Raw genomic sequence first — 23,305 nt, 5'->3', positions numbered from 1 at the left:
TTAATAGAAACCATCATTTTGGTATTTTTAGTCTCACTCAATGTGTGAAATATCCTACCTCTGTATCAACAACTCCTGTCATCTTGGCTGTTAGTTTTAAAGTGTTCTCTTTTGCACGTTCTCTCTGTCTCCAATAGTAACCAAACAACGCAAGAAGAATTCCCAGGATGATAACTCCAGCACAGACAGGTATTGCAATAGTTAAAATTCTCTTTCTCTCTTCACTGAAAAATAAAAGTTATTTCATACTGTAACTTATTTTGTTTGTTTTTCTTATTTTATAATGCATTAGTGAGATACAATTTATATAATTCCTTTGAATCAGTGATATACAATTTATATAATTCCTTTGCATCAGTGAGGTACAATTTATATAATTTCTTTGCATCAGTGAGATACAATTTATATAATTACTTTGCATCAGTGAGATATAATTTATATAATTCCCTTGCATCAGTGAGATATAATTTATATAACTCCTTTGCATCATTAGGATACAATTTATATAATTCATTTGCATCAGTGAGATACAATTTATATAACTCCTTTGCATCAATAAGATACAATTTATATTATTCCTTTGCATCAGTGAGATATAATTTATATAATTCCCTTGCATCAGTGAGATATAATTTATATAACTCCTTTGCATCATTAGGATACAATTTATATAATTCCTTTGCATCAGATAGATACAATTTATATAACTCCTTTGCATCAGTAAGATACAATTTATATAACTCCTTTGCATCAGTGAGATACAATTTATATAACTCCTTTGCATCAGTGAGATACAATTTATATAACTCCTTTGCATCAGATAGATACTATTTATATAATTCCTTTGCATCAGGGAGATACAATTTATATAATTATTTTGCGTCAGTAAGATATAATCTATATAATACCCTTGCCTCAGTGAGATATAATTTATATAACTCCTTGCATCAGTGAGATACAATTATATTATTCTTTTTCATCAGTGAGATACAATTTATGTAACTCCTTTGCATCAGTAAGATGCAATTCATATTATTCACTAATATATCTTTTATATAAAAAAAATTGATCTAAAATAAATCATTAACAAAAAGAAAATTATACTCTTCATTTTAAATGAAGACTTTTGATTAAAAAAAAAAATCATACTCTTTTCTTTTTGCATCTCTTGCTTTGACTGCTGGATGGTCATCTGAGGCACAGACCGTCATTGTTGGTTTGTCTGGATCTTTATCTTCTACTAAATGGGGGAGGTCATCAGGACACTTTTCTACACAGGAAAACTTGAAAACAAAATACAAAACTATTTTAATACACATTTATGAGTAACCAAATCATTTAGACTTTTTCTCTTGGATTTGAGTGATTAAGTTGTACCAATTAAAATTTAGTTTGAAGGCCCATTATGCCAAGAAATTTCTTGCAATAAGTGAGCTCCTGTATAGTTGTACCCGTTTTAGTTGTGGGAAATAGGCGACGGAGATCAATCTTCCTATTCATTTTTCCTTAATTTTACTTTCTGTAGAACAGAACTCTGGTTCTGTTGATACCTTTTGTAAACAATTGCTCAGGATATGTTGTTTAACTGTTATATTCTGTGCATTAGTTGAATAATCTTAATAGGTGTCATCCCAAAATACTCAAGAAAAACCTGATAACTGTTCGCTGTGCCGCAAATTCTTCGGACGCCGCCATTTTAACTTTCCTATCTTCTATGGGATATTTTTATTTTTCCGTATCTCGCTCGTTTCTTAAGTTATTTAACTGAAATTCTCTACAATGATGTCAGCATAGCAGCAGAGGAAGTCAACGTGACATTGTGAAGACACATCATCAGATATTTGAAATATACCTAATTTATTCAAGCCTTTTCATAACAAAATGCCAATTATTTGACGTGTGCCCGGAACTCAAACCAATGTCGTTAATATTGAAAATTTTTGAGTAACTAGAGAAGATATTCTGTAAATGACTTGTTGTCATGTAAAATAATAAAGTTATAGGCTATATTGTGTGAATTATCATCTATTGGTGTTAAAAATGAACCGTCTGTAAGATTTGTCACGGACTTTTGGGACAACCCTCGTAGAGTCTTATAAATCAAGAATGCAGAGCCTAATATGTCTAAACACTTACCTTTTCCGCTTCCTCATCAACAAAGACCTTGAAATTGAGGCAGTTATTACAATCTAGTGATTCGGCACCATGGCAACCACCCAAACACTGATTACTACATGGAAGACATTGATACTGGTATGGATATGTATACTCGGGACATTCCTTTAGACATGAGGAATATTGGCTGGTGTATTTGTAATATCTGCATCTAGGACAGTTTGCATTCCCTGGTCCATTACATTCCAAGCATAGATGGTTACATGGTTGACATACCTGAAAATTAATGGAAACTAAATCTTGATAAAACAAAACACGTATTCTAACGATGTTAAGATTGGAAAATTATCAAAATGTATGTTGACAGAAGAGCATGATTGTTGTTAAGGCCATTTCTATTGCATTGCTGCACATCTGAACTCCCAAATGAGCAACATTGTATGATAACATCATCAAAACTATACAATCTTTGAATAAAGCCATTCCTATACCTAGATTTAAATCATTTTTCCTCCTGGTTAATAAAACACACTAGACAAGAGCTTAGAGGTTATCTTTGATGTAAAGTATTCAAGCTGTCAACATACTCATAAATTCTGCCAACATTTTGTCACTTTCTGTCTATTAAAGATATCTGGAAAGCGTGGGTTGACCATCTTTCATGATGGCATCATCATCTTTTATATTATTTTTATGTTGCATTTTTTTCTTATAGTAGTGACTATTTTACCGATACATTTTTCTGGCACAAGTATAAACAGTAGATAATCCTGTATGATATGCAAGAATACCCCAGCTTGTTAGATTCTAACTAGGTGTGAGAATATTCTGCATAAAAAAGCCTAGAAAAGGGAAAGTTTGTTTAAATCATTACATAATACATACCCTTTTTTTATTAAGAGGATGGTCTACATCAGATCGATATTGCTTTTCATAGAACCCTCGAGGACAGTATTCTTGATCTTGAGGTAGACACCGAACAGTGTCATTCTCCAGAGTTTTATTCACCGCCAACACACATGTATTGCATCCTCCTAGTTTTACAGCTGACGAAGGTCCAGTACATCTACAAGACACATATATTCTTCCATTATTTCGTTTTAATGATTGATATTTTGGCTCATACAGAATTTATTTTAGTTTGAGTGTGTAGGAATATATAAGCTTATAAACACATTCTCGAATCCGTTCTCGGAACCAACCAGTACTGAGCAATGAGTGTAAAGTTTCTCGCTCAAGGAAACGGCCGCCATTATGCCTTAATCAGTTTGTTGTTACTGTTATTAACAGCAGCATATCTATCTGACTTAAACTTGATACAGTGCTGGAGCAGTACCTCTAAATGCTTACAAAAATAATGATCACAAAGTAGTAAAATACCCATTTTTTCGCAGATTCTTACATTTTTCTATTCATTATTGTATATAAATCAGTGTTAGTTGATGAATTTGAAGTTTTAAAGTGCACTTCGGCTGGTGAAAAGGGCAAGATCTTAGAATTGTATAAGTTGAGCGCCTTGTCCACTATATACCCTAATACAATATTAAGTGCAGTGCTCCAATACCTTGTTTTAGTCTTACTCTTTAAGAAGGTTCGACTCATGTGACTTTTGGACCTATTAAATTAGAGCAAACAAGATAAAATAATGATTACCCCTTGTCACACGATGGATCACACTGGCGACATATACGGTTCTCATCAGGATATAAGTATGGTTGTCCGACAGATAACGGACATTCTGTCATACATTCAAATGTGTTGTTCTGCCCAAGAACTTTTACTTTCTTACAGTCAAAGCATTGGTCCGGACCCTGAAACAACAACAAGAACATAATATTATCATTTTTTTCGCTTTTAAACTGAAGTATTGAACAACTACTATTATTATTAGTTCACACTTTATGTTAAAAATTAAAGATACTGGGAAATAATATTTTATATATTTATGATCAATGTCATTTAAAGGTCAAGGTCATATTTAAATAAATCAAAATTTCTGTTTTGTCATAAAAGTATTTATCAAGAAAATATTTGACCTTGAAGGTCAAGGTCAATTAAAGGTCAAGGACATTGTTTAAATTATTCAACATTCATCATTAAGCTTTAAATTTAAAGAATTTATCAAATCTGTAAATAAATCACAAAGTAATGACAGTTGAACTTTCAATAATGTCTGACCTTGACAGTCAAGGTCAATTAAAGGTCAAAGTCATATTTAAATTATTCAACATTCATCACTAAGCTTTGAATTAAACCGGGAGCAAAACTTACCGGACCAGAGCAACCACCGGCACATTGGATATGACATTGTTTACATGTGTTATTTTCTGCTTGGTAAAGCATGGGTACATCATCACAGGTTGCCAAGCATGTATTATTTACAGCCATGCGAGCTGCTTTACACTTAAGGCATTTGTCTGGTCCTGGACCCCAGCATCCATGATCCGAGCATTCGGAATGACATTTAAGACCCATGGCATCTGAAAACATGAGCATTATCTAATTAGATAGAGAGAAAATAATTCTACACATATTTTTCAATTAGGATAATGTAATATAATAAAATATTAAGCGCTCTGTCAGAATGTTTGCATGGTAGCTATCAATTTTGATAGTGCTGCTTACATTTTATAGCTATTTTCCATGAAAAATCATTTTACGAAAACAGACACAATTTCTCTACATTAATTTCCTTTTCAGACAAATCATGTACAGATGTTTAATGTTTTTGTATACAATACAATAGCTGTTAACAATTTTGTAACAGACATGGAAGTATCCAATCAACTTAATGTATAATAAATAGACACTAAAACAATATACTGTATTTTTTGTACAGCTGAATTTTTTTGGAAATTAGAATACTTCCATCAATATATTTCTCTTGCTTATAGTATTTTCATAATCAAAACAAGACTTTAGATTTGAACATGTGTCACATCATTCAGGCTGGAACAGAACTGATGTGACATATAATTTTTCAATGAAGCAAAACCTGATTATAATAGGTCAGACTCATTCATTTTATTTGAATACTAGTTAGTGTGACATTCTCTTCAAATATAACAGGTGTGTCACATCATTTGCATTTGAACAGGTGTGGCACATTATTAACTATGGCCAAAGTGTGACACAAGTTTTCACTTCAGCACACACGACATACCATTAACAATACACAATTTCCATTTCAGAATGTGTGGTATACCATTTACAATGGGCAAGGTGTGACTAATTCATTTGAGCATGTGTGACATACCATTTACAATGAGAAAGGTCTGACACAAACTTTTGAACACATGTGGCCTAGCATTTACAAATGGGCAAGGTGTTACAAACTGTTTTGATTTGAGCACATGTGACATACCATTTACAAAGTTTTGACACACAATTTTCATTTCAGCATGTGTGGCATACCATCTACAATGGGCAAAGAATGACACATACTTTTCATTTGAGCACATATGACATACTATTTACAAAGGGCAAGGTGTGACAAAATATTTTTCATTTGAGCACATGTGGCAAACCATTTACATTGGACAAGGTGTGATGAAAGTTTTCATTTAAGCACATGTGGCAAACCATTTACATTGGACAAGGTGCGCTGAAAGTTATCATGTCAGCATTTGTGGCATACCATTTACATTGGGCAAGGTGCGCTGAAAGTTTTCATTTGAGCACATGTGGCAAACCATTTACAATGGGCAAGGTGTGATAAAAGTTTTCATTTGAGCACATGTGGCAAACCATTTACAATGGGCAAGGTGTGATGAATGTTTTCATTTGAGCACATGTGGCAACCCATTTACAATGGGCAAGGTGTGATGAAAGTTTTCATTTGAGCACATGTGGCAAACCATTTACAATCGGCAAGGTGCGATGAAAGTTTTCATTTGAGCACATGTGGCAACCCATTTACAATGGGCAAGGTGTGATGAAAGTTTTCATTTGAGCACATGTGGCAAACCATTTACAATGGGCAAGGTGTGATGAAAGTTTTCATTTGAGCACATGTGGCAACCCATTTACAATGGGCAAGGTGTGATGAATGTTTTCATTTGAGCACATGTGGCAAACCATTTACAATGCGCAAGGTGTGATAAAAGTTTTCATTTGAGCACATGTGGCAAACCATTTACAATGGGCAAGGTGCGATGAAAGTTTTCATTTGAGCACATGTGGCAAACCATTTACAATGGGCAAGGTGTGATAAAAGTTTTCATTTGAGCACATGTGGCAAACCATTTACAATGGGCAAGGTGTGATGAAAGTTTTCATTTGAGCACATGTGGCAACCCATTTACAATGCGCAAGGTGTGATGAAAGTTTTCATTTGAGCACATGTGGCAAACCATTTACAATGCACAAGGTGTGATAAAAGTTTTCATTTGAGCACATGTGGCAAACCATTTACAAATGCGCAAGGTGTGATGAAAGTTTTCATTTGAGCACATGTGGCAACCCATTTACAATGTGCAAGGTGTGATGAAAGTTTTCATTTGAGCACATGTGGCAAACCATTTACAATGCGCAAGGTGTGATAAAAGTTTTCATTTGAGCACATGTGGCAAACAATTTTCAATGGGCAAGGTGGGGTGAAAGTTTTCATGTGAGCATGTGTGGCATACCATTTACAATGGAAAATGATACACCAATTGTGTTAATTACCATTTACTATTGGACATGTGGCACACCATTTACATTAAAACTGGTTGGTTTCAATGCAATTAACATACATATCCAGTGGAACAAACTTGACACACCATTTACACCTCCACAATTAAGTGACAAGGCAAAGTGTGACACAAAAATAACTGTTACATGACCTTTACACATAAACAAGAGTGTCAGATCATATATGTCAAAACTTTACACATAAACAAGAGTGCCAGATCTTGTATGTCAAAACTTTACACATAAACAAGAGTGCCAGATCTCATATGTCAAAACTTTACACATAAACAAGATTGCTAGATCTTATATGTCAAAACTTTACACATAAACAAGAGTGCCAGATCTTATATGTCAAAACTTTACACATAAACAAGGGTGCCAGATATTATATGTCAAAACTTTACACATAAACAAGAGTGCCAGATCATATATGTCAAGGGGGACTGATCAAAGCAAGACTGATATTGAAATGTTTATATATGGAAGCATGTGCCACACTTTGCATCAAAGGATCAAGAGTGACATCATTTTAATATGGGTCTAGTGTAAAATGAACAGAGTTTAAATGGGGAAGTGTGAAAGGAAATTTTGAGAAATATATATCTGACATTAACATCATCATTTAGAAAATGAATGGGTTATATTTTCTAAAACCCTAGCAACAAATTGAAGCCACTCAGTAACACCTGTCACCAATGGTGCATGGTTTCTATACTAAAATTTCTAACATTGTCTTGTGCTTATTATAACATTAAACCATGAATTAGCTGGTATATTAATTAACTCATTTTTGTTTAAAGAACAATCTAAAATCTATACATTTAATTACACAGATGCTCCTGTATTTTCTGTTGACAAAAGTACCTGTCAACTTTGAAACTCACCAAGGTAATGATTCAACTATATAACTATATAATATAATATTATATATTATAATAAATCATATATATAAAGAGAGAGAAGACAATAATTAAATAAATTTGCCTGACAAACTTAATTTTTTTCAAAACAAAATTAATATTATAGAATCTTTCCATCTCATTTATAGAAAAATATAATTTTCATTTTTTAAATTAGTTTTAATAATATTTTGAAATACATGTATTTAACAGTAAATCAAATATTTACTTTTACATTTAATGATTTTTTTAGTAACATTATTTTATATGGCCACAATATCAACATGCAAGGGGAGTGAATTGTGAGCATTGTTAGAGTATGCCAAGTTTTAGAAACAGATATTTCGCCGGTAATGTGTGTTACTTTTAAAACTTGCTCAATTACACAAAATCAAACCTTAAATAATTTCAATTTAACCTTTTTATCATGCAAAATGGTTTATTGAACATATTGATGAAAACAAAAAAGTTTATTTTTTAACTGAATCATGTAAGATAACCTCCGCTTTCAGTATTAAGGCATTCTTTGTTGCCATGGTAAAGCATTGAGATATTAGTGTTGTCAAGGCACTTGGTGAGTTTCTGGTGTTGTTTGGTGTTTTTATAAGTTAGACCACAACATTTAATTACACATATTAAATATCATAAAAAATAAGGCCAAGAAATAGTGTGGTTCATGACTTCAGATACAAAATGAAAAGAATAAAATTTATATTTTTGACAAAATGCCTCACAATTGTTTGCACTTTTACAAACTGTATAAAGTAATATGAATTTTTCAAACTGTACAAATATATATGAATGTTGTTTGCATTTATTTTTATTTAAGATGCAAATGGCTGATAAAATGCAAACCACACTATTTTTTTGCCTGTAACATAAATGTACAGAGTAAATCTGAAAAACAAAAGCCAGTATTAATATCAAAATAAAAACAGCTGTAGTTAAACGGCTCACTCATAAATGTATAATTACAATACCATCAAGCCAGAGTTTATATGTATATATATATCTGATGTTTTCATTGGTTAATAAATCAAATCAGAGCTTATATGTAAAGTAACTGATGTTTTCATTGGCTAATGCTCATAACAACAGGTTAAAGATTGTGTAAGACGTTTTCATTTGCTCTGAGGCTTCAAACCACAGTTTAAAATTATGTAACAAATATTTTCATTGGCTTACACTTAAACAAGCCAAAGTACAGACATTTTCATTGGCTAATGCTTCAAACCACAGTTTAAAAATTATGTAACAAATGTTTTCATTGGTATATACTTAAAGTCAAAGTTAAGTTGCCTTTTATAAAGCAAACCAGGATTTTATTCTAAATGATGTTGCAGAGATAGAAAATTCTTGAAATTTTTAGTTTGGCTAGCATGAAACAGAATCAATTAAAATATATCATTAATGGGATTTTCTTTTTAAATTCTTAAAATACACTACAGCAAAACATTTTGTATACAGATGACTTGAAATACCTGTGCTTATTTACTTTTCAAGCCTGAATTAATTCCTCAATAAGCACCTTTTTTCTTTTTAATGTTATCCAGACCATACCTGTAGTAACAATCTCCAGACATTTACATTTTCCATAGTTGAAAGTATCACCAATTTGTATGAAAATTCTAAAATTTCTTCTTTTAACTTTAAAAAAAAAAAAAAACGACAAAAAATACGAACAAATTTCGTTATGAAAAAAACTCTTTATTTTGACCAATGAAAACATCAATCTGAAAATCAGACCTGTATTATATTTTGATAACCAAATCATAAAAAATAATACTAAAAACCACAAAAATATGGAGACGACCTTGACCTATTTTCTTGTATACAGTATGAAAATAAAACAGAAGAGAAACAACCATTGAGCCTGTTAGATACACAAAACATCAACTTAATGCTCCTGAAAGTTAGTTGTTATCACAATGTGTCAAGAGGGGAAGTTGCATATTTTCGTTTTTTTTTTCAAAATATCAAGTCTCAATTAAAAGTGCAATGAACAGTAATTATAAAACAATTGAAAACAATTATAAATAAAAAAATTATGACACAAATTATTCAAAGTTAAATAATGGAAAAAAAGATTTCAAAAAAGATTATCAAAAAGTAAGTTTCATTTAATTGGCATGAAACAATTACCGTAGTTGATCTTTAAATATATTTCATAATTTTCTCCATACAGTTTTCTAAATCGTAACTTAACATTTGAAATCTCTTTATCGACACAGTGACTTGATAAACTCTCGGTTTTTCAAACAGAAATGATACAATATTGAATGACCAACAATATGTTTGTTTGTATATAAAATCATAAAAATATTGGCGTATATATTTTATACTCATACAGTTTCATGCACTGGTACAAGATCGAGACCTGATATATGTATTTTTGGTGGGTGGGGTGTTATAGAAGCCACTTCGCAAGGAACCAATTATGATTGGTGCCGGGAACGCATTGCAAAATAAAAGACATAAATACAAAAAAAAAGTTATTACCACCAAATCATAGGAATTTCATAAGGATATTTTTTTTAATTAGGCTATAAGTTATGTGACAGAGGGACATCAAGGTCAGGGGTCAAGGTTTTTTTGTGATGCACTCGGAGGAAACATGTATCTGTGTTAAATAGGGACAACTTCAGTATTTTGAAAAAAAAATATACTAGCAAATTTTTCTAATGAATACATCATATTTGCAAGAAAAAAAAAACACTTACAAAATACGTTTAGCAAAACCAAATCAGACTTAAGAGAAAGTAAAATAAATTTTGAAGGGAAAAAAAGACATCAAAATTATGAAAAAAACTTCTAATTGTTCAAATCATAGAAGTGCAACCTAGGTTTTTTTCCAATTGCATTGAATCCAGATAAAGCAGTGTTCTGACAATGATGACAATGACTGTTTGAACAACAATCTTGATGACACAATGGCTATGATGACAATATATGTTCTGATAATGACAATAATGTATGTTTTGACAAAGATGACAATTAATGTCGGACAATGATGACAATGTATGTTCTGACAATGATGACAATGTATGTTCTAACAATGATGTCAATGTATGTTCTGACAATGAATGTTCTGACAATCACAATGTATGTTCTGACAATGATGTCAATGTATGTTCTGACAATGATGTCAATGTATGTTCTGACAATGAATGTTCTGACAATCACAATCTATGTTCTGACAATGTCAATGTATGTTCTGATAATGTATGTTCTGACAATGATGGTAATGTATGTTCTGACAATGAATGTTCTGACAATCACAATGTATGTTCTGACAATGATGTCAATGTATATTCTGGCAATGAATGTTCTGACAATGATGTTCTGACAATGACAATGTATGTTTTGACAATGACGACAATGTATGTTCTGACAATGTATGTTCTGACAATGATGGTAATGTATGTTCTGACAATGAATGTTCTGACAATCACAATGATGTTCTGACAATAACAATATATGTTCTGGCAATGTATGTTCTGACAATGACTATGATTACAAAGACAACTTTATGTTTGTATAAATGATCTGACAATACTGACTAAAAAATGGCAAAGATGATATGGTATGCTATGATGACTTATATAAAAGGAAATGAAAAACAATGATAGCATATAATGAAATGTCTTATTCTGGGTAATATTTTCCCCCAAAAATAAGATAACAATCATGGAAAGAACAAGAACTGAGATGGACATGTAAGAAATGTTGACAAGTACTAATGTATATGAATACAAAAGGATATAAGGGGGGTTGGGGATGTTTCTAGGTAGATATATACAGCTGATGCAGTACAACATGAACACACAACATACATATGACTATAACAGAACAACACAACATTATATGTTGAATACACCACCATACATTTTACCCCACTCTACATACCGACACCCTTTTGCTCAACACACTAACGAAAGCACTAACAGCATTTTTTCTCTGTTCACCACTAAATCTTTACTTCTAGTACATCTGTACATAAACAACTTAATAGCTAAAACTAAATACATTTCTGACTTAACAGAGCTACCTTATGCTTATTATTGTTTACAGCCTAAAGCATGTATCAAGAATCTTTAATTCTGTAAACTACTACATGTTTTCTGTAAACACCATAATATAATACAACAAAGACACCACACATACAACAATAAAACATCACAATGACAACATTGAAACAACACAATGACATAAAACATAGCAAAGCATACTAAAGGACATAAAAAAAAACAAAGCCAAGCAGACAAAGCAACAAGCATAAAAACTGATGATAAACACAAATGGTACAGATTAACACAATTGGTGAACACAAGTGGTAATGATTAACATAAATGATAACACAAGTGGTAATGAACAAAACAAGGGGTAATGATAAACACAAGTGTTTCTTTGTTTTGTTTTACTGAAAACAAATACAATTTAGGTCATATGGTGCTGAAATAGGAAAGATGAGTTTGGCTAACCTAGGATGTTACAAATTCAAAGCGACACCAGGTGTCAAAACCACCTCACCAGCTGAAGCTAAGAGATGCATAGACTTCAGTAATTCAAACCCATTTAGTCGCCTCTCACGATCATGCTGGGATAAACAGTGGCTGGTATTTCGATGCCTTAACCCTAAGAAGGTAATCCTACAGTCACAAAGGGGAACACGAGTTAATGATAAACACAAGTGGAAATTTCAATGGCTACCACAAGTGGTTATGACAATGGCTAACACAAGTGGTAATGATTAACACAAGAGGTAAAGACCATCGCTAACACAAGTGGTAATGATTAACACAAGAGGTAATGACAATCGCTAACACAAGTGGTAATCATAATTAACACAAATGGTCATGATGATCACAAGTGGTAATGATTAACACAAGTGGTAATGACAATAGGTTAACACAAGTGGTAATGATAATTAACACAAAATGGTCATAATGATCACAAGTGGTAATGATTAACACAAGTGGAAATGACACAAGTGGAAATGACAATAGGTTAACACAAGTGGTAATGATTAACACAAGTGTAAATGATATTCATGAATGGTAATGATGAACACAAGAGGTAAGATTGAAGATGGGTGATACACAAAAGTTGAAATGATAAAAACATAAATAGAAGAGTTAACACAGTGACCAAATGGCCTAGAATAATTATGACCTCATCAATATAAGAACCGATTGTTCAGAAAGAGAAAAGGTTAAAATACCAAATAAAAGGAGAGAGGTATTGTTTCTATAATTCATGTTAGAAACAAAAAAGAAACAGAGCTATGGTTTCTAGCCAGAATTCTGATTGAATACAAGCTTTTAAGCTATAGGTGACCTTTGCTTTAAATATGGTAAATGACAATGACCTTTGAGACAACCTCGCTTGTTCAAAAAGCAAAAAGAATATCAAATATGTCAATGTAGTTTTGCTAAACAGGACATAAAAATGGAGGTGATGTAATATGAATCCTCTAAAAGGAACAAAGAATTTGGTACTAGTAAGAGTGAAAATGAAAATATCATTTTTCACTAAAATGGAAAAATCACATGTTCTTCTTTTAAACAGAAAGTATAAAGTAATGATGTGGAGTGGGGGTGGGGGAAGGTAAAGGAAGACCAGCACAACTGTGGAATAATGAAATGAATGATAAAACATGTAAAAGCCACAAGGACTAAAAAAAGATTTTTGTCAGACCACTGCTTTTCACCTTGCATGTAAATTAAATAAATAAAATATTAAAATTAGAGATTACGAAAAACAAATTAAAATATACAAGTACAATGCTGACTTCTTGATGTGCCTGTGTTGACTGACATCTATATACCAATCTAAACCATACAAAAAGAAAATTTGTTCCTTCCATTATTTTTTTAAAAAATCCAAACGCCAAATTTTGATCAAATTCGTTTTTCAATCAGAACTTTCCAAACATGTTTATATATAGACATCAAACAAGACAACACGTAAAGAAGCTTCATTGTTTGCACATTAAAAAAAAACACACAAAAACCACTCAGAAAGGCGTTAAAACATTTGTGCCCGGCACCTATTGCTGCCTTATATTTACCACACTCGGCTTTCTCCTTATTGTCTTTCAGCTTTAACTGCTGGGTGGGGAATGCTAAAATAGGGCTTAAATCTAAGTCCTCAATATAACAGAGATGGTTATTCCAGGCGAGAGCTACGTCGCCGTTCCAAACCTTTTTCAAAGACGTGAGCCCCAGCCATTCCACGTCCAAGCTTAATAACGAAATTCCGAGTCCCATCCTAGAGTAGGAGAGAAAATTTGAAAAATACATGAATTTATAGATTTTTGTAATGAAAAACCATATGATTTTTTTTTGTCTTATAAGATCAGACATCATTTTCATTTGCAAAATACAGCCAATATTATAAGACTTACACACTGTCTTCTTGACAGCCTTTCCACAATTTATGCCTTTCCATGTTGGTTGAAAAGAACATATTTGGTTTAAAAAATATTTTTTTAAATTTTTTAAATTTATTAAAATAAAATTTAGTATTTAAAATTTTAAAAACAGAAAAAATTTTTTTAACCCCTTAAAAAAATTTTGTTTTAAATTTTTAAAATTAAAAAAAAAGGGTAGGATATTTTTTTCCCCCCTTTTTTTAAAAAAAAACCCAATTTTTTTTACTTGATACAAGACCCTTTTTTTAAATATAATTAATATACAGATAAAAAAAAATAAAGGAAAAAAAAAATTATTTATTTTTTTTTAAAATTAAAATCAATTTTTCCATTTTTTGTTTTAAAATTTTTTGATTTAAAAGGCTTTCTTTAAAAAATATTAAAAAACCAACAGGGTTATAAAATATTTTTACTTTTACATTAACCCAACTTTTAAATTTTTAAAAAATTAAAAATATCCCCCCCAAAAAAAAAAGAGAAAAAAAAAAATAACAAAAAATGGGAAAAAAAAAAATTAAAAAAAAAAAAAATAAAATGCAATTTTGGGGGATTCGCCCCAAAAAAACCAAATTTTTTTTTTTTAAAAAAAAAATTTTTTTTTTTTTATTTTCTTTAAATAAAAAAAAAAAATAAAAAAAAATTTTTTTTTTTGGTTTTTTTTTTTTCCTTTTTTTGAAATTTTAATTTTTGTTCAAAGTAATTAATTGAATGAATAAGGTTAACTTTTTTTAAAAGGATTAACCCTTAAGATTTCGGTAAAAAACTTTTTTAATACAAAAAGAATAAATTAAAAAAAAATTTTTAAAAATTTAAAAAAAAAAAACCCTTAAAACTTAGGTTTCCTTTTTAAAAAATTTTTAAATTGTTTAAAAAGATGGCAAACAGGAATTTTGTCAAAATTCCCCCCCCCCAAACCCAAAAAAAAAAAAAATTTTTTTTTTCAAAAAAAAAAAAAATACTTTATTTTTTTTTTTCCAAAATAAATTTTTTAAATTATGATGTGTTAAAAAGTGAATCCTATACTACAAAATTAGTAAATTTTTTTTTTTTTAAATAATTTTTTTTTTAACAGAAAAACCCGTTTCTTAAATAAAAAATTACAAATTTTTTAATTTTAAAAAATCAATTACTTACTTAAATTAAAAAAATTGTCCTTGATTTCTTAAACAATATTTTTTTTCCCAGACAATCTAAATCTTTCAATAGAGATTCACTGAAAGTCAAGAGCAAGACAATAAATATTTGGTGAATTCATACATGGAAAATATCATTTTTATTCACTTAGAAATCTGAAAAAAAAAAAGAAAAAAAGAAAGAAAAAATTTTTTTTTAAAAAATAAAACAAGCATATTGTCATTTGAGGTTTCCTACTCGAAAGAGCCATGCATCTAAAGGCAGACATTTTCAAATGAAGGGGAATCACTTTATCAGAAATCTGCAAATAAAGGGGCATATCCCTGGACTGAAACCATCTGCTAATATTCACAACTCCTCTTCGAAGCTTCTTCTGATGTCTTTAAGTTGAATCTCAGTCAGTGGGTTGCTAAGAAATGGTCAAAACAAAATGTTTCATGACAGACAGACAGGTGCTGTGACTGCTGTCTTACATTGCTTTTCTGTTTTGTATTCTACGTAGTCACATAATGCCCAAATTTGTCATACAAGTCAATAAATAATGAACAGAATTGAAGAATATGTACTGTAACCTATTGTTCTCAAAGTCACATATAATTATGTATCTTTGCCTGTGTTTGTACAGGTTTTGATTTTTCATGATCTTTAAAATCCTACATGCAACTTTTTTGTGCTCGATAAACATTTGAGTACATGGAATGAGCCCCAGTAGTCCACATGTATGCTGGCAAACACCACTTATTAAGTCAAAATGTTCAGAAAGACAGACAGACGGTTGGATAAGCAGCTGCCGATGAGGGGCAAACCTTAAGTCCTTCTGGTCAAGTGGTAATAAGCTAAGCTGAATTGTTTAAAATAATGAAAAATATTATTGAGTGTATGCTGAAAAATATGTGGTGTTAGGCAGAGATGTACACGCAGACTTTTCAACAATTAACTGAAGGGAAATAATGATGCATGCTTGAAACATTCAAGAATTTTCCTTAATCAAACACACAATATTTATGTTTGATATAAGGTGTTCCTGTAAACAATTTAACCATACCCAAACAATTTCTTAATAACTTTTATAAACTGAGAATAAAGAATTATAAAAATTCTTCCATGCATGAAGGAGATATCCTCCAGACAAAATCTGGATATTTCATCACCTTTTGTGACCTTGACCTTGCATATATTGACCGAAATTACATATGTCACAGCCATAGTCATAATAATGACCATTTGTCTTACAATTCCTCCATAAATGATGACTAAATGATCCTTATTCACATCATCATTTCTTTTATCCAAACTTTGACCTTTATGACATTGTGTGACCTTGACCCTTATACACATCTTCATCTCTTTTATCCAAACTTTGACCGTGCCTCACAATGGTGAACATTTGTGCCAAGTTATTTTGAAATCCCTCTATACACATAGAAGTTTTGCTTTGGTCTGCTCATTTGTTCACATACACATTTTTTTCCAGATCTCTGTCTATGTGTGACCTTGACCTTGGCCACAGGGACCTGAATTCTGCATGCAACAAACCACTTCTCAATGCTGATTATTTGTGCTATACAATATCTTAATTGATTCATTGAAACTGCCTGGACTTAAAATAAAAACACACACATGCATACACACACACGCAAGCACATACACATAGAATCTTAGGTGTATAAAAATATTTTTCTTTCCAGTTTTGCCATGATTACTCTTTATGTTGAATTAGTGGCAAAATTGATGAAGCATTGGTTGCTATAGAGACTTTAGACTAAGCTCCTTACACCACAACTTTTCTATCTTGAAATACAAGTGAGTATGCCATCCTTGAACATTTTATGTCTAATAATGGTTTATTAACATTTTATGTTTATGTCTAATAATGGTAAATTAACATTTTATGTCTAATAATGGTTTATTAACATAACAAACCACATACCATAGTATATGAAACTATAATAAACAGCACTCCCATAAGGTCTAAAATAAAATATTGTTTGTTTCCCCTGCCACTACCTACCCACAAATATCACAGTTACACAGAAATTTATTGCCTAGCCAAAACAAAAACAATTTTTTTTACTTAACATGGAAGCAGAGTGTCAATTAGAATCACAACTTCATATCTATCTGCCTACCCTACCCAGACTAGCATGGGTAGCCGGAGGGGAACAAAGATAATTTTAAGGCTTGCCTTATACAGTAATATAGTAAGAAATCCTATTATAACGCCATAAAACAAGCACAGGCAGCTTAAATCAGTGAATCTACAACACTACTTCTTTATTTTCTACAAAAAAAAATCTGGTGCGCTTTTTTGTTTTTTTGTTATTGTTTTTTCTTTCAAAAGACTTAAAAGACTTTTCTTTGTAATCCAAGAAAAAATGAAACCTGCTCTGGCAAAAGCAATTATAGCTTAAATTTTAAATATACAGGATGGATACAAGCCTTACTTGAGTTTTTCTGAGTACCTGTTAATAGTATATTTTAGCTTGTTATCAATGGGTTGATAACAGTTGGGGTTTTTTGGTCATCTTTTAATCTATTGAAAACTGCCATTGCATTTGATTACACCAAAGTACATAATTAAATGCTTAGATAATTTTGAAACCAATAATTAATGTAGCTTTACGATTGGTCAATTTTAATCATCTGTATCATCCAATCAGATTCTAGCTATGATTTTCAAATAATGTACAGCTTTTCTGCCGTCAGAATTGCCCCAGTCTTATTACTGATGTTACTGTTTGTTCTACAGTAGATACCCCAGATGAAATAATGTACCTATTACTATGACAATTTAACATCTATTCTATCAATAGTAGGACAATCTTACAGCTATTCCATCAAAAGTCGGACAATTTTGCATCTATTTTATCAATAGTTGGACAATTTTACATCTATTCTATCAATAGTAGGACAATCTTACAGCTATTCCATCAAAAGTCGGACAATTTTGCATCTATTTTATCAATAGTTGGACAATTTTACATCTATTCTATCAATAGTAGGACAATTTAACATCTATTCTATCAATAGTAGGACAATTTTACATCCATTCTATCAATAGTAGGACAATTTTACATCTATTTTATCAATAGTAGGACAATTTTACATCTATTCTATCAATAGTAGGACAATTTTACATCTATTCTATCAATAGTAGGACAATTTTACATCTATTCTATCAATAGTTGGACAATTTTACATCCATTTTATCAATAGTTGGACAATTTTACATCTATTCTATCAATAGTAGGACAATTTAACATCTATTCTATCAATAGTAGGACAATTTAACATCTATTCTATCAATAGTAGGACAATTTTACATCTATTCTATCAATAGTTGGACAATTTTACATCTATTTTATCAATAGTAGGACAATTTAACATCTATTTCTATCAATTGTCGGACAATTTTTCATCTATTCTATCAATATTAGGACAATTTTACATCTATTCTATCAAAAGAAGGACAATTTTACATCTATTCTATCAATAGTTGGACAATTTTACATCTATTTTATCAATAGTAGGACAATTTAACATCTATTCTATCAATAGTTGGACAGTTTTACATCTATTTTATCAATAGTAGGACAATTTAACATCCATTCTATCAATAGTAGGACAATTTTACATACATCTGTTCCGTCAATAGTCGGACAATATTACATCTATTCTATCAATAGTTGGACAATTTTACATCTATTAAAAAATAGGACAATTTTACATCTATTCTATCAATAGTTTGACAATTTTACTTCTATTCTATAAATAGAAGGACAATTTAACATCATTATTCTATCAATAAATGGACAATTTTACATCCATCATATAAATAGTAGGACAATTTAACATCTATTCTATCAATAGTAGGACAATTTAACATCTATTCTATCAATAGTAGGACAATTTAACATTTATTCTATCAATAGTTGGACAGTTTTACATCTATTCTATCAAAAGTAGGACAATTTTACATCTATTCTATCAATAGTTGGACATTTTACATCTATTTTATCAATAGTAGGACAATTTAACATCTATTCTATCAATAGTTGGACAGTTTTACATCTATTTTATCAATAGTAGGACAATTTAACATCTATTCTATCAATAGTAGGACAGTTTACATCTATTCTATCAATAGTAGGACAATTTAACATCTATTCTATCAATAGTTGGACAGTTTTACATCTATTCTATCAAAAGTAGGACAATTTTACATCTATTCTATCAATAGTAGGACAATTTTACATCTATTTTATCAATAGTAGGACAATTTAACATCTATTCTATCAATAGTTGGACAGTTTTACATCTATTTTATCAATAGTAGGACAATTTAACATCTATTCTATCAATAGTAGGACAGTTTTACATCTATTCTATCAATAGTAGGACAATTTAACATCTATTCTATCAATAGTTGGACAGTTTTACATCTATTTTATCAATAGTAGGACAATTTAACATCTATTCTATCAATAGTAGGACAATTTTACATCTATTATATCAAAAGTAGGACAATTTTACATCTATTCTACCAATAGTTCCACAATTTTACATCCATTCTATCAATAGTTGGACAATATTACATCTATTCTATCAATAGTTGGACAATTTTACATCTATTCTATCAATAGTCGGACAATTTTACATCTATTCTATCAATAGTAGGACAATTTTACATCTCTTCTATCAATAGAAAAACAATTTTACATCTATTTTATTCATAGTTGGACAACTTTACATCTATTCTATCAATAGTTCCACAATTTTACATCTATTCTATCAATAGTTGGACAATTTTACATCTATTCTTTCAGTTATAGGACAATTTTATATCTATTCTATCAATAGTTGGACAATTTTACATCTATTCTATCAATAGTCGGACAATTTTTCATCTATTCTATCAATAGTTCCACAATTTTACATCTATTCTATCAATAGTAGGACAATTTACATCTATTCTATCAATAATTGGACAATTTTACATCTATTCTATCAGTTATAGGACAATTTTACATCTATTCTTTCAATAGTAGGACAATTTTACATCTATTCTATCAATAGTAGGACAATTTTACAACTATTCCACAATAGTTCCACAATTTGACATCTATTCTATCAATAGTAGGCCAATCTTAATGAAGTGTTATGTACATATTTATGATGTGTTATTTACCTTTTAATTAAAATAAAAATCATATATTACTCATAATGACTAATTAATCAAAGTAATAACTTCTTAGAAAATACTATTCTTGCATATCAGACTGGCGTTTCTGTTAGTTTTACCCATGCCGGAAATTTCATCTGGCATGGGGGGTTCCAGATGAGTCGCGTGCTGTATAATGGCACGATAAAGATGACGTCATTTTACCGTTATGAATGATTTTGTAATTCATACGCTGTTGAATGAAAGTAGTTACGGTTGTAATGATATAAATTTTCATTGAAAATAAAGATAAAGAATTTAAAATATTATGGAATATGGTAGAATATGCAAGAAAAAATATCTGACATATGTTTGCGGTTCGGATCGGAATATCCATCCCTCGGTCACCCGCAAATGAGCGGGTCACCTCGGGACGGATATTCTGATCCGAACCGCAAAATATTACAGATATTATTAATCTTAAACAAGATATTTCTTTTTTATTTCTGCATGCAAGTTAAATATGAATTAAATTACAAAACATATCTACCTTCTTATTATGTATATGTAGGATAAACTGATAAATTATATGATCATTTCAATTTGTTCTGTATAACAATGCCAGCTTTAACTCAGACTGACCCTTATCTATCCTTCCTTCCCTCATGCAATTAAAAAAATCTTTTCAAGAAACTACATGTGCAAAGTAAAAAAAACCCCACCTAATATTAATTGAAGAAAAAAAAACAACTTAATACATTATAATGGACATCCAATACTTACGATAGGTAACGTCCATAGATTGTCTCAAGGCCTGAAAGAAAGGAGAGATCTTTAACCTCTGGTGGGGCCTCTTGTATAGCCAGGAAGCCTGTTATCACCTTAATGTCCTTCAGTATTTGTAGATCTTCAACCTTTATCCCTTCTGTACCTTGATGGCTATCCCTAAAATACAAGAAAATCAAATCTTAACTTTTGTGTACCTTGATTCTGATCCCTTAAATATAAGAAAATGAAATCTTAACTTTTGTGTATCTTGATGCGGATCCCTTAAATATAAGAAAAGCAAAACTAAACTTTTGTGTATCTTGATGCAGATCCCTTAAATACGAGAAAATCAAAACTAAACTTTTGTAAAAATGTGAACATATGTTTTTAGCAATCAACTAACTACCCAGCGATACATATATTTTGCTGACTATCCTGAAGGTGAAGAAGTGCGAGTAAAACAAAACACTAATCATTGACATCAATTAAAGAAACATTGTCATGGCCCCATTGTGGCCTGAGCTTGAAACCCCTAGTATGGCTTGATGACCGTAGTATCTTTCTGGTTTTATTTGGTTGGGTTTTACATAGCAAATGAATAAAATCTGTCCAGCTTGCATGCGTTTGCGCAAGTTTGATACACACATGATAATAATGAATTAGATTATTTATTTAAACAATAAATTTTTGTTGTACGCCGAGATTTTAATTTATTTGAGTAACTGGACAATTCTAGCTCACAGTTCGCAGCTTATCTGGAACTCTGTGCCCTTCAGTGCACTTAATCAGGCACGAAAAGGCACCCGAATAGAACCACCAACAAGCAAGCTGGATAGCTACCTAACATTAAAGAATCCAAAGTCCTTGTCGTGAACCCACAGCGGTGAGGGGCAAGTGGTTTGAAGTCAACGACCTTAACCACTCAGCCACGGACACCCCCCCCCCCCCTGCCTCAAACCCCTATGTCTTGATATTCTTAGTGTTACCTAGATCTTGAATAACCTTGTCTTGATGGGCAAATATTTTCACCAAAAAGTTAATTTTTTTTCATGTTAAATACAAAGTTATCATTTGTCACACAAAATACATTACTTTTATCTTGTTGTTTCTACTAATAAATAATACATTTGTTTTGCATACCCAACAAAAGAAACTTTTAGAATCTTCAAGTTTCCTTCAACCACTGTGCAGCCCCTGAAGTTTTCTATGTTCTTACTGTGTAGAAACTCGGATTCTGGCACTCCTTCACATTCTGAAAATATTCAAACAAATAATCTCATTACTCTATAAAAAAAAATTCTGTACAAAACTCATGGCAATTAATAATCGCAATGCATTCTATTTAATGTGTAACATTTACAATGAAAAGCCCTTTATAATCAAACATTTATAATTCTAAAGAATAAACTTTTTTTTCCAAAACAATCATACATGTATTATAAATAATATTGTATTATAAATAATATCAGGTTTATTTCATATCATATCCAAATTCTACAGGGACTTATTAATTCCAAGACTACATTGTATTGCCTGTATTTTATTAAACAGTATCATGCAAGAAACATATCATCTCTGTCTACATACTTTTTGGACACGGCCCATCACAATCTTCGCAGACATTTGTTAATTTGTTCGCATTTTTTCCTTCAGGGCATTTGATCACACAGGCATCCCCATCCTTCACCAAATAATCTGCAAACACACCAAATTTCTCAAAACATTTCCTTTTTAAAGTTACTACTAATTCACTGGTCTAAAAATAACTTTTTGGCTAAAAAAAACCTCTAGAGATTAGAAGTTGCTTTTCAGTTTATTTTGAAAGAAAAGATTTTGCCAAATTTAACGGGAAATAACATAGAAGGGACTTGCAGTGAGGGGACTTAATACCAGCACCATAAAAGCCAGTTAAAACAAAACAATACTTGATGATTAAAGACCGCCGCTGAGAATTAAGTACCCCTCAAGCCAGTGCTAGAGGTTTGTGAGGGATGTTGCACTTTTTCATTATCTCTCATGTACAGACTAAACCGAGTCTGCAATTTTTGTCTAATTTTGTTGTGATAAATGCTTCCAAAGGATCACATTTTATCCAGATTATTAGTCTGATTGATAAAAAAA

At 30.9% G+C, this 23,305-nt stretch overlaps 1 protein-coding gene across 8 annotated transcripts in view; it reads right to left on the bottom strand.

Moving 5' to 3' along the window:
- Positions 1–23,305, bottom strand: part of LOC132741093 (epidermal growth factor receptor-like) — a 212,424-nt gene that overhangs the window by 17,929 nt on the left and 171,190 nt on the right. For all 8 annotated transcript variants that reach the window (XM_060729179.1, XM_060729187.1, XM_060729182.1 and 5 more), the window contains 10 exons: positions 22,772–22,879; positions 22,325–22,436; positions 21,200–21,361; positions 13,759–13,958; positions 4,387–4,595; positions 3,769–3,926; positions 3,001–3,181; positions 2,137–2,391; positions 1,150–1,283; positions 59–224 (listed from right to left, as the gene is read on the bottom strand). In XM_060729179.1, the coding sequence (XP_060585162.1) occupies positions 59–224; positions 1,150–1,283; positions 2,137–2,391; positions 3,001–3,181; positions 3,769–3,926; positions 4,387–4,595; positions 13,759–13,958; positions 21,200–21,361; positions 22,325–22,436; positions 22,772–22,879 (1,685 nt within the window). The remainder of the gene's footprint in view (positions 1–58; positions 225–1,149; positions 1,284–2,136; positions 2,392–3,000; positions 3,182–3,768; positions 3,927–4,386; positions 4,596–13,758; positions 13,959–21,199; positions 21,362–22,324; positions 22,437–22,771; positions 22,880–23,305) is intronic.

This window comes from Ruditapes philippinarum, unplaced genomic scaffold (genome assembly GCF_026571515.1).
Source record: "Ruditapes philippinarum isolate M1 unplaced genomic scaffold, ASM2657151v2 ctg2_1_1_1_1, whole genome shotgun sequence".
Taxonomy (NCBI): domain Eukaryota; kingdom Metazoa; phylum Mollusca; class Bivalvia; order Venerida; family Veneridae; genus Ruditapes; species Ruditapes philippinarum.
This window is presented reverse-complemented; position numbering and strand designations above follow the sequence as displayed.